The sequence below is a fragment of the Balaenoptera physalus genome (genome assembly GCF_965194825.1).
Source record: "Balaenoptera physalus genome assembly, chromosome: 12".
NCBI classification, from domain to species: Eukaryota; Metazoa; Chordata; class Mammalia; order Artiodactyla; family Balaenopteridae; genus Balaenoptera; species Balaenoptera physalus.
In genome coordinates, this window is record NC_138897.1 from 56,200,230 (window position 1) to 56,218,023 (window position 17,794).

Below are 17,794 nucleotides of genomic sequence, written 5' to 3' on the forward strand. Positions count from 1 at the left end.
TCAAAGATGATACAAACAGATGGAGAGATATACCATGTTCTTGGATTGGAAGAATCAGTATCATGAAAATGACTATACTACCCAAAGCAATCTACAGATTCAGTGCAATCCCTATCAAATTACCAATGGCATTTTTTACAGAACTAGAACAAAAAATCTTAAAATTTGTATGGAGACACAAAAGACTCTGAATAGCCAAAGCAGTCTTGGGTGAAAAAAACAGAGCTGGAGGAATCAGACTCCCTGACCTCAGACTATACTACAAAGCTACAGTAATCAAGATAGTATGCTACTGGCGCAAAAACAGAAACATAGATCAATGGAACAGGATAGAAAGCCCAGAGATAAACCCACGCACCTGCGGTCAACTTATCTATGACAAAGGAGGCAAGTATATACAATGAAGAAAAAACAGTTCTTCAATAAATGGTTCTGGGAAAACTGGACAGCTCCATGTAAAAGAATGAAATTAGAACACTCCCTAACACTATACACAAAAATAAACTCAAAATAGATTATAGACCTAAATGTAAGACTGGACACTATCAAACTCTTAGAGGAAAACATAGAACACTCTTTTACATAAATCACAGCAAGATCTTTTTTGATCCACCTCCTAGAGTAATGGAAATAAAAACAAATGGGACCTAATGAAACTTAAAAGCTTTTGCAAAGCAAAGGAAACTACAAACAAGTCGATAAGACAACCCTCAGAATGGGAGAAAATATTTGCAAATGAATCAACGGACAAAGGATTAATCTCCAAAATACATAAACTGCCCATGCAGCTCAATATTAAAAAAACAACCCAATCCAAAAATGGGCAGAACACCTAAATAGACATTTCTCCAAAGAAGACATACAGATGGCCAAGAAACACATGCAAAGCTGCTCAACGTCACTAATTATTAGAGAAATGCAAATCAAAACTACAATGAGGTATCACCTCACACCAGTTAGAATGGGCATCATCAGAAAATCTGCAAACAACAAATGCTGGAGAGGGTGTTTAGAAAAGGGAACCCTTTTGTGCTGTTGGTGGGAATGTAAATTGATGCAGCCACTATGGAGAACAGTATGGAGGTTCCTTAAAAAACTAAAAATAGAATTACCATATGACCCAGCAATCCTGCTACTGGGCATATACACAGAGAAAACCATAATTCAAAAAGATACATGCACCCCAGTGTTCACTGCAGCACTATTTACAATAGCCAGGTCATGGAAGCAACCTAAATGCCCATCGACAGATGAATGGATAAAGAAGATGTGGTACATTTATACAAAATGGAATATTACTCAGCCATAAAAAGGAATGAAATTGGGCCATTTGTAGAGATGTGGATGGATCTGGAGACTGTCATACAGAGTGAAGTAAGTCAGAAAGAGAAAAACAGATATCGTAAATTAACGCATATATGGGGAACCCTGAAAAAATGGTACAGATGGACTGGTTTGCAGGGCAGAAATAGAGACACAGATGTAGAGAACAAACGTTCGGACACCAAGGTGGGAAGGTGGCGGTGGGGGTGGTTGTGGTGGGATGAGTTGGGAGATTGGGATTGACATGTATTCATTAATATGTATAAAATAGATAACTAATAAGAACCTGCTGTATAAAAAATTAAATAAAATTCAAAAATTAAAAAAAAAAATTACTCTTATGGTCAGGCTTCATCTTAATCAGTAAGCCTCCACAGGGGCTATGCTTTGCTACTTAGGTAAACACGTTAGAATTTAAATATATCTGGACCCGTGGGTCTCCAAATGAAATGATGCTCTGCTGGAGGCATATTGGCGTGACTCATGCATTGGAGGCATGGAAGTTAAGGAAGGCTCCCTATTGCCCACAAAGTAAGTCCAAGCTATGTCTCACTGTATACGTAGTACTAGAAGTAACTGAGCTTTTGTTCTTAATCAACAAGTTAGTTTTTATCTCGAGGACACTGTAAATCATGTCATTGATCATGTTTCCTTCTTTGCCTCTGAAGCTAGAATGCTCAGAGATGAGCTGGCGATTTGCCTCTAGCAGGTGAAAGAACCTCACGGCATGGAATGGGATACTACCTCATTCCCGCTTCATTTTATACCCTCTTTGTCCCACTGCCTGCCGTTGATTTTTATTCATCCTGAGTAGTCAGCTTCGTGACTGATTCATAGCTTCATTTCCCGCCAGCCGCCCCGTCACCACTCCTTTCTTGCGTCTTCTCCTCCCACCTTACTGAATGCTCCTTCTTCCCTCCCTGCCTTGGAGCATGCCGCTCCCTTTGCCTAGAACAGTTTCTCTGTTGTAACTCTCTCCTCCACCCCCAGTCTTACTCCTTGTCAACTTAGCTCAGCCGTCAGTCACAATCATCTCTGGACACCCAGTCCTTCACTGTGTGAAACTGGCTGTTCCTTCCTGTGTGGCCCACTGACCCCATCCAGACTTAGGCTGCTGCACCGGGAGTAATTCACTGAACTCATGTTTTCACAAAACAGTTTATCTCTGCTCGACTATGGACAGGGACCAGATCTCACTGTTCTTTGAATCACCCACCATGCCTTGCACCAGATAAAGGAGGGGAAGAATTAAGTAAGCAGTATCAGATGTGGTGGACGAGTCATGATAAGAATTAAAAAATGATCATTGGACTATCTTTGCAGTATGGCGGTAATTGGTGACCTTCACTAGAGCCCTTTAGGGGAAGGGTGGGCATAGCCTGATTATATTAGAGCCGGAAGGAGGTTGGGAGCAAGATAGAGAGAAATAAGGGTTGGGGGGAGGGGAGAGGTGGATGAACAGGGAGAGAGAGACTAGGAGAGGGGGCAGAGAGGAAGTCAAGTTGCTACCCTTGGGGTGGAGGGGAGGGGAGGGGAGGGGAATGATAAGGGTCTGTACTGCCACCTGATAGTGTGTCCCTAGGGGTAAGCACAGCGCTCCTATGATTGGATGAAGGTAGTAGGTCTTCAGCTTGTGTTCAGTAAGTTTAAATCTTGTTTTGAGTAAAGTCTTTGCTTCATAGAAGTTCTTACTGCCTTATCTCTTGTTTGGTGTTTATTGTATATCTGCTTTTTGTTAAGAATTTTCTTTGGAGATGGATTAGTCCCTGTCTTATGATTTGTATCCCTTAAATAGCAAACACAGTATCCTGTGCAGAGTGATGTTTAATAAATGCTTGAGTGCTTGAGGTTTTCTGCTTCAGTGCATTTTGGTTTCCATGACATCTAAATTATAAAGTAATAATGCATCTTGAATAATACTAACCAATGCAGACAGGATTATTTTGTTTGGCTCTTTAAATTCTTAATTTTTTCATATGAAACAAATTTAAAAATGTAAAAGTGAAAAAACCACCCGATCTTCCCCCGAAGACCACTGTCACCCTCTTTGGTTCAGGTTGTGCTCATGCCACTTCCTCTGAACAACTCTTCCCTCACCTCCACCTGAGCACCATTCTCATTGTTTTGAGATTTACCTGTTGTACCACTGTAAGCAGATAAGGTAGGGGGTCCCCAAAGAAAACGAACCAGGCATGGCTTTCTTGACATAAGAGAAGCCATTTTTAGCCTAAACCATTTTGTGATCTAAGCCTGGCCACAATGCTTGCCCTTGAACAGGTCTCAGTAATTAATGATCTTGAGGGAACAAAATAATGCAGGAACAAACAGGACTGTTATCAGGCAAGAGAAGTTACAGTAACAAAGATAATAAATCAGTTGTAAAGACTCCCAGTTCTGTTTTCAGTGGTAAAGATTAGCCTGAAACACTTTCTTGAGCTGTTTTATTACAAAATTCAAACCGCGCCCTCTTGAGCCTGCAACCAACCACCAGATCAACTGTTGACCTTTTCTGACCCTCATGACTTTAATCAGCTAAAGCTTGGACTCTGTCAACCTTTGCCTCAATTCTATTTTGAATATTCCTCTGCTCAAAACCCCTTCATGAATATGCATATACTGCCCAGGCCCGTTCATGAATATGCATGCACCCTTAGTGTAAAACTTACCCAGTTTTGCTGTTGGGGAGACACTGCCTTGGGAAAGATCCCTGGTGTTCTCCTTATTTCCTGCAAATAATAAATCCTCTTTTCTCCCACTCTTTGGCTTGGTTGTGTCTTTTTGCTTGACACCCACCAAGAGAGACGAAGCCAGTTTTCAGGTAATACCACCTCTCCTGTATCCTTTCCTGATACCCCTTTGCCTACCCCAGCAAATGGACTCTTCCCCTCTTTGCCTCACTGTGTCCTAGACAAACTTCTGTCATTTCACTGCTCTCATTTGGACAGATATCTGTTTACCTGAACCAGATTGATCTTTATTTAAGGCAGAATAAAATTAATTTTTTTTGCTTGTATTTTAGAGTTGTAAAATGGTATCCTGATTATTTTGTCTTATCATTATGTTAAAAGTATTTTTCTATTAAGTTGCTTTTGTAATTGTGATTTTAGCAGCTGTGTATTTCATCTAATGGATGACGGTCCCCTGTTACTGGCTTTGCAGGTTGTCTTCAGTTTTGGGGTTTTTTTTTGAATTTTTGAATTTTATTTATTTTTTTATACAGCAGGTTCTTATTAGTTATCCATTTTATACATATTAGTGTATATATGTCAATCCCAATCTCCCAAGTCTTCAGTTTTTTTCAATAAGATATTGTCACTGCCTGCCAAAATTGACAGTGAAAAATAAATATTGCTTTAAACTTATTATTAAAATATCTCTTTCTTTGCTATAAGGTATATGTCACAACAAAGCTATATTTTCAATTCTGGTAAAGTTATATTTACAGAAGATAAAAATAACCTCCCTAGCATTGAGTCTTTTCTGCAGGTAACTTACCCCATTCAGAGGGTCCAGAGTTCAAGGTGTTGTCCAACCTGCAGTGGTACTTGTCCAACAGTCGTTACTAGTGAACCTAATGTGATAAAAATAAGAGCCCATGATTTTGGCTGAATTTTAGAATGCAGTCGGGGGAAAAGAAAGTACTAAATAATTTTATTTCCTGAACATCTTAGCTATAACATACACTAAGCAGATAGTTGAAACTTTTATTTAAGGGAGGTCACTTGAATGGGTGTGAGTGCTTCCCTAGAGCAGAGGACGGTTGCCTGTATGGTCATCTGCTTACGGAAAGTTAGACGTTACCTGGAATTTACATTTTAATAAAAACATAGGCATCATTTAAAGTTTTCTGGAGATTGGATGGCTGCTACTGTGAACTGAAATATGTAGAGCGTTAAACAAGTAAGCGGGCACACTTCTTAACCCCGTGGTCCTTCCTCACCATCACCAAAGCGCCCTGGAGATGCTGAAAGGAGGTGAAGGATGTGAGTGTGCCTGAAAACTGTAGCGTATTGTACGCAGATAAGTTGTCCTATTATTCCCAAACAGGCCGATGGCTCCACGCTGAATGCATAGGCAGTTGGGAATGTGGCATTTCCATCCTAAAAACACCCGCCTGATAATTAGATTTTATATGGCCAGTTCAGACTTCAGCTCTTGAGAATTTAAATAATATAATACCAGAAGAAGTGTTTTTTGAAGTAGTTAAAAATTACCTTTGCTTTGGTGTCTGTAGTATCAGATGTAATTTATGCTTCCCCCAAGTACAGCCACGGTAGCTTTTTCTTTATACATGAGTTTAAAAAATTGATTGTGTTTTTAAAGTTATGCTTAAGGTGCTTTGAAAGGGAAGATAAAAATAGAAATTTTTTTAGGGGGAAAACCACTGAATATAATTTCTTAAAGAATTAGGTAATCTTTGGACGTCTCTTTTAGTGTATAAAACCTAACAGTTGTAAGTTTATATAATCCTATATCTGTTTTCTAAATCCACTTTAGCCTTATTGGGTGCAGGTTCTCTGAAATCCCTGAGGAGGAGTTAACAGATGGATTGTTGAAGGACAAAGTAGGCTGCTTAAGTTTCAAAGCCTGATGCGTTAAGGGAGAGATCCATTGTTACGGAAGCCTCACGCCAAAGTTCAGTTCATTGACTGTGAACCTGCTCTGCCACAGATTCCGAGTCCGGACGGTCCCTGAGTAGATTGGAAGCAGTGACTGCGCACTGCTTTGAAGAGGAAGGAGAGCACCTGAGGGGTAGAAAGCACAGAATGTCCGAAGGAAAAGACTGTGGCGGTGGAGATGCTCTCTCCAATGGCATCAAAAAACACAGGTAGGATGGCCTTTAACAGTGAACGGTTGCTGCCTTTTTATTATCAAGTGCATTTGCTTTTGTAAAGAAAAGTATGCCTTCTCTTCGTTTTTGCTTTTTCTCTCTATTGAATATTTATATTGCTCTGTCACCTCAAAGAAAGGATTTAGCTTAAGTACTTTGTCCATTACAAGAAGAACATCATCTGTAATTGTAGGAACTAAGCACAACACTTGGTTTTAGCTACCATGGTTTTAGGGGAACATAAATCCTTCAGCTGGCGATTTAGAAAGGCTCTTCAGGACTGCCTATTGAAAGTCATGCTGGGTTCTTCTTTTCAGCATACATCTTTTATGACTCTACCTCCCAGTGCTATTTTAGTTTCTAGTCATTTGATCTTCTTGTTGGTTTTATTGAGAACGGATGGTAATATTGCCTGCCTGTTGATACAATTTAGTTACATTTACACAGAGACTTTTATTAAGACCCAGGGTTTGTTGAACATAGCCATTTTGTACTGTCTAATAACATTAGTATTTTTTTATTCGCTTGATGATTTAGTCCTAGAGATTGTCCCAGATTAATGAGATGTCACAGACACTAGAGTTCTCTGGTTTCACACAGGTTTATAGACACAGTGCCATGTGTGCATGCTGGTATTCATAGGGTACAATATTTTATCAAATTATCGGTGAAGAATAAATCCTGTTGTCATTGTAAAGAGCACTTTTGGGATAAGTAGTTATTAACCATTAATTTCTACAGAATGGTTTTTTATTTAATATTTGTAGATTTGTGTAGCTCTAACCCCATTTCTGTACCATGAGTCTGGCTACAATTGGTCTCAACTATTGTTCTACTGAAAAATTGTACATATCACTTCTGATGTATATGTATCTGCCCCTTGTTAACAAAAAATGTTTCACTTTGTACTTATTTTGAAAAGATCAGTGAGTTTAGGTAACTAGCTCAAACCAGAGTTTTCTTCTCTTTGGTTAGAGGGTATCTTCTAAACGTGCTCGTTGATGGCTATCTTTTGATGGAGTTTACCATTGCAGATTATGTGGCGAGCTGAGAGGGCCCTTCCTCTCTTCTGTACTGTCAGCTGCTTTGCAGTCAGGGTCTCAGTTCTGTGCAGGGCATAAGGTACCTATCAGGAAACCTATCAGGTCTCCCAGTGTCTAAAAAGAAGACAGCCTTTAACCGTGTAACACATACCTCGTTACAGTCTAGTGAGAACACATGTGACATGTGTTTGGAATGTTCAGAGATGCACAGAATCGTTAAGGTATCTGAAGGAACGCCGTGCTTATTAGATGCTGTCATAGCCTATGGCTGAGGAGGATTTCTCAGCTTTTAAGGCCCAGGAGCCCTTTTGTGTGTGTTCTGTAATGCATCATAACAAGAGTTATTTTGCATCTGACAGAAATTTATTATACCATATTCATACATTCTGTGTTCCCTTTTAATTAGTCAAACCCAGAATGACACAGGTGTGAAAGTTAAGATGGAACCATTCAAAATTTGGAATGAGGATAGGTCACTAAGAAAAACCACAGTGCAACTAGATAGTGACATCACCAGAAAAGTTAAACTGATGTACAAGATGCAACTTATGAAACCTATAAATGTAATAAAATATTCTTCAGCTATTTAAAAGTGGGTAATTTAGGAAATTTTCAGCATTCAAATATGTGGAAAAACATAAGTTTCCTATTTTAAAAAATAGGCATTATAAGAGTTTTTTTTTAAGCCTTTTTTTTTTTTTTTCATAAAGCTCTTCTCTAAACAAATAAACAGGGCATATGCCACATACAATTTAAAAGTTTCATTTTGGGATAGGAACACAGGTAGAGTATTCAATGTTATCAGGTTCCTCTTGCCTGCGCCCTAAGTTGCACTGTCAGTAATCTGTGATTATAATGGGCAATTATTATATTAACATTAAGAGTAATTTGAATTAACAGTAATTTTGGTGATATTTTAGAAAAGCAAATGTATGTTGCATGGCCTGAAGTGATCATGAAATTTATTTGAAGCCTTCTGTTTTATCTTTAAAAGTCGTGTGAAATTTGTGTTTGACCTTGTCATATGTTTCTGTTTTCTTGAATACTGAAAAATAATTTACTCACCACTTACTTACCTTTTCCATAAAAATCTTACATTTCTCCCTCGTCCCACATCACCACCTATCCTTGGGATATACACACTTAAATTTGGGGAGATGGGAAGAATATGGATTATAAAATTTAAAAGAGAGAAATGCGTATTTTATTTTATTTTATTATTTTTTTTATTGAAGTAGAGTTGATTTACAATGTTGTGGCCGTCTCTGCTGTACAGCAAAGTGACTCAGTTAATACACATACAGACATTCTTTTGTTATATTCTTTTCCATTATGGTTTATCACAGGATATTGAATATAGTTCCCTGTGCTGTGCATGAGAATCTTGTTGTTTATCCATTCTAAATATAATAGTTGCACCTACCAACCCCAAACTCCCAGTCCATCCCGCTCTCTCCCCCCTCCCCCTTGGCAACCACAAGTCTGTTCTCTATGTCCGTGATTCTGTTTCTGTTTTGTAGACAGGTTCATTTGTGCCATATTTTAGATTCCACATGTAAGTGATATCATATGGTATTTGTCTTTCTCATTCTGACTTACTTCGCTTAGTATGATAATCTCTAGTTGCATCTATGTCACTGCAAATGGCATTATTTCATTCTTCTTTATGGCTGAGCAGTATTCCATTGTATATATATACCACATCCTCTTTATCCATTCATCTGTTGATGGACATTTAGGTTGTTTCCATGTTTTGGCTATTGTGAACAGTGCTGCTGTGAACATAGGGGTGCATGTATCTTTTTGAATTGTAGCTTTGTCCAGGTATATTCCCAGGAATGGGATTGCTAGATCATATGGTAATTCTATTTTTAGTTTTCTGAGGAACTTCCATGCTGTTTTCCATAGTGGCTGCACCAACTTACATTCCCACCAACAGTGTAGGAGGGTTCCCTTTTCTCCACACCCTCTCCAGGATTTGTTATTCGTAGACTTTTTAAGGATGGCCATTCTGACTGGTGTGAGGTGGTACCTCATCATCGTTTTGATTTGCACGAGAAATGCATATTTTAAAACGGGAAAAGAGAAGCCTTACAAGTTATAGTTCCTATGGAAAATATTAAATCATGGCTTAACTAATTTGCTGATAAGATAGAGCTAGGGTTTTCAACCATTGTTGTTTTTTAGCCATGGAACCATTCGTGCAACAGAAGTTTAGTATGGAAACTTTTAAAACCTCACCCGCCCTCAGAGACTGATGAGGGTCCCATAGAGAAGGTCTGTCCCCTCCTCCCCAGTCTCCCACTGCAGTTGGAATCACCATATCTGTTTCATGTCCTTAGCCAACAAAAGTGTTTAAGCTTTACTTTCTGTAGTATGTATTATGGAACAACAGGTTTCCCCCAGACTCTGTTTCTGTTCCTGTTGAATGTGTCAGCACAAGAGTACCTAGGAGAGTGCCTGCCACGTGGGAAACACTCAGTAGAAATGACCTCTTTTAACTCTGCTTACTCTCTTTCTCCTCAAAAATGATTTAATTTGCTCTAAAGAACCTCTGCCCTCTTGTTTCCTTTTCTACCCCATTATCATAGGGTGACATCATGGGGTGCAGTTTGAAAAATCTCTGACCCAGAGAATCATAAGCTATAAGGCTTATGTCATACTAATTTAATATAAAACTAACTATGCCAGACTAATTGAGTTTATTTGTATGATAATTAAAATACACATATTATGGATCTTTAATCCATCCTATGTGATAATTACCAACAAAATAATTCTTCTGTTAACGAGCTAGGTAAATTAAGTCATCTCTTAAATAAAAGTTTGGGCTAAAGGAACTTAGTTCTCTTCTCACTCTGAGACTCTTGTAATTGCTAACTGAAATCTTGAAAAAATGGTTTTTCTACCTTATTGAAGTTGAGAAAACTTCTACAATGTCTATTAATATGGTTAGACCTAGGAAGAAAGTGTTTTCTGTTTTTCATTAACTCTGAATTATTGATATGCCATGTACTCTGCTGGCCAGTGACCTTTACTGTGGTGCTGTACATGTCTTTGGGCTTTTAGGTTAGTTGTAGAGAAATATCAGTAGAAAGAATTAGGATTTTATTTAAGACCTAGAACCAAAAATACTTCGGAGGTAGAGAATATACAAAATAAATGCTCCATTTTGATGGCACTTTTTTCTTTTTTTTTCTGGAAAATACATTGAGTTGCTTTGTGGAACGTTAGCCTTCACCACACTGGTCAGGTGTATGTTGGCAGGGCTGATTGTCGTCTCGCTGGTCTGTGTTCCATAGGATCGGTTCTCTGCCCTTGGACCTAATTTATGACATTTATTCCGAGCTCTCATCTTTTAACTTTTTAGCAGTTTGACCCAAGTTGTTGTAATTGGTGAAGATGTTGATATTTATCTCATCTGGACGTATACTGTATCAATAAAAGATACTCGCATAGAACAGATTAGTCAGAATCTGAAATGTTGGAGCCATGCTATGATTCTATAAATTGTATTCCCAATATTAATAGATTAAAAGAGAAAAGCATATGATCATCTTAAGAGATAAAGAAAAAACATTCAATGAATTTAAACAGTCATTCCTGATTAATATAAATGTCTTAGGAAATCACAAATAGAAGAGAACCTCTTTAATCTGGTTAGAAGTTGCAACAGATAAATACTTGATAATGAGATATTAAAAACAGTTCTTCTACTGTCATGAATAAGACAGGGATGCTTGCCATCATCTTTTCTGTTCATCATTGTTTGGAGGCCATATGCAGAGACATAACACACCTCTGAAATTTAGAAATAAAACCGTAGATGTCTACAGACAAATTATTATAGTTAGAAAGTTTGGCAAGGTTGCTTTTATATAAAATCAGCTAACTACATTCTTGTGCACCATCAATGGACAGAAACTGCGATTAAAACTGGGGGGGGGGAAGATTTTAGAGTAGCTATTAAAAAGTCACTTACCTAGGAATAAATCTTAGCCAAAAAAAGTGTAATAATAAAACTTAACTGAAAGATATAACACTTATCAAGAAGGAAGAGTATCATAAATATGATTTGCCAAATTAATCTGTAGACTTGGTGTACTTTTAATTAAAATTTCAAGTCCTTTTCCTTGGAAGTTGAAAAATGGATTCTGAAATATATCTTTAAGCACAGAGGGCTTTGAAGAGCCAAGATAGCTCTCAAGACTCTGGTTTGGGGAAGGGAAGGCATTTGCCTGACCAAATGTCAAGACTGATTGCAAATCTTTAGTGCAGAATTGCCCTGCAGGCAAGACTAACCTGAGAATGGAAGTAAAAGGTCCCAAGACTCAGGCATATAAGGAAACCTGGTATATGTAACAGAGGCAACATAGCAGATCAGGGAGGGAAGGAACAGACTGTTAGGTCAGTGGTGCTGGGAGAATCATTTAATACAGAAAAAAAATTTAAAAGGAAATGGACCTCTATTTCATAAATATAAATTAAATTCTAGATGAACCAAACACAAATGTGAAAAGGCAAAACTTAATAAAACTTTCACAAGAAAATATAAAAATATCTTTGCAATTTTAAAATAGGGAAGGGTTTCTTACAACAGAAATGTGATAAAGACTAAGTTTTATCTGACTGTAATTAGCGTACTTGTTCTTGATGTGTTTACCTGAATAAAAGCCTTGCATTCTTTCATAAATGTGGCTAAGAATCTGAAAGGTTTAGTTTGCTGAAGTGGTAGATTACGACTCCAGATGCTCGCTTAGTTTACCCTTTGTTTATCCTTCATGACTGCTTTAGAATTGAATTATTAGGTGACCAAATAACAGCTGTCTTCTGTGTGTGAAGAATATACTGACAAGTTGAAGTCAAACAAAAAAGGTTGAGAATATAAGCTAAGACAGTATCTTCCAAGAAGTAGGATTATATTGAGAAAATGTTGTTAGTTGTAAATAAAAATTATTCAACTCCCGATACATTTAATGACTAGTACAAACCCACCTTAGTTTTGAAATCTCCCTACAGATACGAGACAGATCATCTGGTTTCAGGCTTGATTAGGTCAGGGCATAGAGTTACTAACAAGGCCACCCCACTCAGAGGTCCTCCAATGTCCTGGGCAGAAAGACATCCTTGTCTGTCAGGAAATATTTAGGGTAACTCCTTGTTGTCATGTAGTGACCAGGGATCTAGATACATCTAAGGACCTAGGGGTAAGAGCCCTGCCCAGAACTAGCCAGATTTGTGGTCGGGCCTGTGGGCTGGAGGGAGCAGTGGTTCCAGAGACGCCGTGTTCTGTGCTCTCACCTTACTCTCTGACTTAGAGTACTTGTTTGCTCTGGAAAGCAGAGGGCTGTAATTTAAAAAAAAAGTATCACTAGAAGCTCACACATCTCTCTTGCGGGGCCTCGCTCTTTAACAAGCTGGACCCCAGCCTGTCTCAGAAGCCCAAGTGAGAAGAGCGCTAGGGACCAGGAAGCAGGGAGAAGCTTCTGGATCCTCTGGGAGACATAGAGGCTGGGCCAGGGTCCTGCTGGGCTTCAGCGTGGGCAGACTGCCCGCAGTCCTAGAACTGCAGGTGGCTGTCATCAGAGGGCACAGAGACTGGACGCCTGGAACAGATTGGCAAGTTGGATGACAGGAGCTAAAGCAGAAGAATAAAAGCCGGCAGGCCACTCTGACTACATGTGACACCCGTCTCTCCCCAAAAACGCATTTGGAGATTCCTTGACCAGTGAGAGGGAGTGCCAGCTCGGCAGGTGAGGGGCTAGTCATTCAGCAAAGAGTTCAAAGGATAACGTGAAACAATAACCAAAAACCTTATCTAGGAGTAACAAGCTGGTAGGCGGCAGGTCACTTCGGGTATGTTAGGAAGGGGGGAAAAAGGTGGTGTGAGTCTAGATTCATAATAATTATCTTCACAAAACAAAGTGGACTTATTGAACTTACTGCCAGGAAAGACTCTAGGAAAACGGCGGCGTCTTTCTATAGAATTCACCTCTTCCCGCCCAAGTTTTAAAAGCGGATGGAAGAGGAGGTGCTCTTTTGGAAGCAGGGGCCAAGGCCCGTCTCCTGATCTTGCCTCCGACCCCTAAAACACTTCTTTGGGGCCTGGGGCTCTTTAAAACACGGTTGGAAAAACACAGACTCTTTTGAGCTTAGCATTCTGTAAGCAGATGATGGTGAGATGCACATTCACCTGACTCCGAGGGCTCATTCTATCTATTCTAGATCAGTGGTTTTCAGGGGCAAATGAGAGCAGATTTCCATATCTGTAAAGATATGCTTGAATGAACAAAATAGCAAACAGCTAATGAATTTGTTGTTTGCCTAGGGTATGAAGAAAAATAAAGAATATATTTTCAGGCATATAATCCCATTTTTCAACTTTCATGGAAATGTTCAAACATGCATACAAATAGGATAATATAATGAACTCTTCATACCCATCATTCATCTTCAACATTTATCGTGTGCGCAACTTTATTTTATCTGCAGACCTCCTCCATCTCCCATCCCCCCATAATTTAAAAAATTATTTTTAAAATTATAATATATCAAATCCAAGATATATTGTTTCATTTGTATATATCTTTAAAACACTGGAACTTGTATTTTCTTAATTTAAAAAAAATTTTTATTGGAGTATAGTTGATTTCCAATGTTGTTAGTTTCAGGTGTACAGCAGAGTGAATCAGTTATACATATACATGTATCCACTCCTTATCAGATTCTTTTCCCATATAGGCCATTACAGAGTATTGAGTAGAGTTCCCTGTGCTGTACAGTAGGTTCTTATTAGTTATCTGTTTTACATATGGTAGTGTGTATATGTCAATCCAAGTCTCCCAATTTATCTCCCCCCCACCCCCTGGAAAGCATAAGTTTGTTTTCTACATCTGTAACTATTTCTGTTTTGTAGGTAAGTTCATTTGTACCATTTTTTTTAGATTCCACATATAAGCGATATCATATGGCATTTGTCTTTCTCTGTCTGACTTACTTCACTCAGTATGACAATCTCTAAGTCCATCCATGTTGCTGCAAATGGCATTATTTCGTTTTTTTTTTTAATTTTTGAATTTTATTTTATTTATTTTTTTATACAGTAGGTTCTTATTAGTTATCTATTTTATACATATTAATGTATACATGTCAATCCCAATCTCCCAATTCATCCCACCACCACCACCACCACCCCCCCAGCCACTTCCTCCCCTTGGTGTCCATACGTTTGTTCTCTACATCTGTGTCTCTATTTCTGCCCTGTAAACCAGTTCATCTGTAGAATTTTTCTAGGTTCCACATATATGCGTTAATATACGATATTTGTTTTTCTCTTTCTGACTTACTTCACTCTGTATGACAGTCTCTAGATCCATCCACGTCTCTACAAATGGCCCAATTTCGTTCCTTTTTATGGCTGAGTAATATTCCATTGTATATGTGTACCACATCTTCTTTAGCCATTCATCTGTCGATGGGCATTTAGGTTGCTTCCATGTCCTGGCTATTGTAAATGGTGCTGCAGAGAACATCAAAGTGCATGTGTCTTTTCGAATTATGGTTTTCTTTGGATGTATGCCCTTGAGTAAGATTGCTGGATCATATGGTAGCTCTATTTTTTAGTTTTGTAAGGAATCTCCATACTGTTCTCCATAGGGGCTGCACCAATTTACATTCCCACCAGCAGTGTAGGAGGGTTCCCTTTTCTTCACACCCTCTCCAGCATGTATTGTTTGTAGATTTTTTGATGATGGCCATTCTGACCAGTGTGAGGTGGTTGATACCTCATTGTAGTTTTGATTTGCATTTCTCTAATAATTAGTGATGTTGAGCATCTTTTCATGTGCTTTTTAGCCATCTGTATGTCTTTGGAGAAATGTCTATTTAGCTCTTCCACCCATTTTTTGATTTGGTTGTATGTTTTTCATATTGAGCTGCATGAGCTGTTTGTGTATTTTGGAGATTAATCCTTTGTCGGTTACTTCATTTGCAAATATTTTCTCCCACTCTGAGGGTTGTCTTTTCCTCTTGTTTATGATTTCCTTTGCTTTGCAAAAGCTTTTAAGTTTCATTAGGTCCCATTTGTTTATTTTTGTTTTTATTTTCATTACTCTAGGAGGTGGATCAAAAAAGATCTTGCAGTGATTTATGTCAAAGAGTGTTCTGCCTATATTTTCCTCTAAGAGTTTTATAGTATCTGGCCTTACATTTAGGTCTTTAATCCATTTTAAAACACTGGGACTTTTATTTTCTAAAACCATAGTCCCATTATCACACTTAAAAAATAGTGTGTTAATTGTCATCAAATATTTAGTCAGTATTCACATTTCCCTGATTGTCTCATAAATGTCACTTAGTTAATTGGGTCTAAAATGTCATTTTAAGGGAATTCCCTGGTGGTCCAGTGGTTAGGACTCCAAGCTTTCACTGCTGAGGACGTGGGTTCAATCCCTGGTCAGGGAACTAAAATCCTGCAAGCCACACGGCACAACCAAAAGAAAGGAAAAAAAAAAGTCATTTAATAATAAAAATCCAGAAGGTCCGCATACTACATTTGGTTTATTTGTCTCTTAAGTCTTAAGAGATTAAAAAATGTTTAGATTTCCTCTCCTCATCCTCATTTTTTCCTTACCATTTATTTGTGGAAGAAACCTGGTCATTTGTCCTGTAGAATAATCCACAGTCTCAATGTTGCTGGTTGCATTCCCATGGTGTCATTTAACACAGTCTTTAACTCCTGAATTTCCTGTAAACTGATGGTTAATAGAGAGGCTCAGTCAGATTTAGGTTTGAATTGTTTTGGCACAGAGTACATCGTACGTACACTTACCGAAGGTGTACCTCCTATTACATCCATTGGGGGCATATGTTATCTGATTTTCCTTCTTTTTGTAATGTTGAGATTGATTCCTGGGTTCAGGCCGTGTCAGTCTGATACAGCCATGATAATGGTGCCCAACAGCCTTGAGCCTAATGATTTTAGCAGCCATTGTTGATCAGTGTCTACATCCTCATTTTAATATGGGCTGCAAAATGGTCATATTACATTTCTGTCATTCCTTCTACTTTCATGAGCTTGAATTCTTCTGTAAAGAAAAAAGTTCCCATTACCTCTTTTCAGAGTATGTTGGTTCCCTAACGTCCTTTGAAGATGGTATAGGAACACACGAATTGGATTGTTTAAATCTATTATAATTATTTTTTCCCATCTTTGGTCAGAGGAAGCCGCTCTATGTTGGCTTCTGTGTCCTTTTGACAGGACCCCAGTTGGCTTTTTTTTGTTGCTTCAGGTATAATCCTGTGGCCTTTGATAGCTGCCTTGCTTTCTGATACAGAGAGATGTTTCAGGTTTATCTGGTATATTTCCTGCCCCAGACCTAGAATCAGCTATTTCTCTAAGAAGCCACTTATCATTTTAGTGGGCAATTATATTTAGATGTTTTTTATTTTAGTGGGAAATAATATTTAGATGTAACAATCTGGGTAGTAAGGATGTTCACTGATAGCAAGTTGGCCATGGTTTCAGTCCTTTTCATTGGATAGAGGTAAAAAAGTCACCAGTCCTTTTTCTTAAGGGAAAATGTTTCATGAGTTCATACCCATATATTTCCAGTTTAAATTCTGGATTATGGGGTTTTTCCCTTAATTCCTTTGATTTTTATTTGTATTTCATGGTTCCTAATGACGTTAATATAGTTACATATTTGCTTTATTCTACTATTTTTGTTTCACAAACACATACACTCATATACAAATACTGGTACTAACAGCATGATTGTTGAAAAGAGTTTTCAATTTCTTTTTAGTTCCTTTTATCCTTTAATATATTCCATCTGGGATGTACAGTCAATGGTGTGTTTGAAGGTCACTTGCAGTGGTTCCCCTCTGTGTGGTTAAACTAACTTGTTTAACAGGTAGGTTCATTTGTTTCACTTGCGTTCAAGTTTTAGGGATTCCCTTTTGACTTAATTTTTTATAGTTATGTACAATATTTACATGATTTCAAAGTCAGAAATACAAAACAAGGTGTATTTAGAAAAATCCAGTTTCTTGTCCCCTCGACATTGTTTCCATCCTTCCCCAAAGGTAACTATTTTTATAATCTTTCCAGTTATTTTGTTTTTAATATAAGCAATACAAAGATCTATTCATATTCCCTTGTTTCTTATAAAAGGCCCTTACAACCTTGCTTTTTTATCTGCTTAATGTATGCTAATTCCACTTCTTTTGGTCTCATGTGTTTTGACATGAGTCAACTGGGTGTTTCTTCAACAGCCCTTGAAAAAATACATGTGTGTGTGTTTAGAGATGATTCTCTTTAAAAAAAATATTTAATTGGTGATTCATTCATGTGGTTCAAAATTCAGAAATGTAATAGGGTATATTTTGCAAATTTTAACTCCCACTTTTTAAACTAGCCACTCCTCTTCCTTTCCCCAAATGCAACCATTATTACATACAATATTGTTCACACTAATGATGGAAAATGCATGGATACAATTCTTGCCCTTGCTTTTTAAAAATATATATGTACCAAATTATTTATTCAACAAATATATTTTGAGCCCCTATTAATGCCACATTCTATTCAAGGTGC

General features: G+C 37.9%; 1 protein-coding gene across 7 annotated transcripts in view; it reads left to right on the forward strand.

Moving 5' to 3' along the window:
- The window catches only part of OSBPL1A (oxysterol binding protein like 1A), a 215,755-nt gene that overhangs the window by 137,258 nt on the left and 60,703 nt on the right, over positions 1 to 17,794 (forward strand). For all 7 annotated transcript variants that reach the window (XM_082417820.1, XM_082417822.1, XM_082417821.1 and 4 more), the window contains one exon: positions 5,995 to 6,151. In XM_082417820.1, the coding sequence (XP_082273946.1) occupies positions 5,995 to 6,151 (157 nt within the window). The remainder of the gene's footprint in view (positions 1 to 5,994; positions 6,152 to 17,794) is intronic.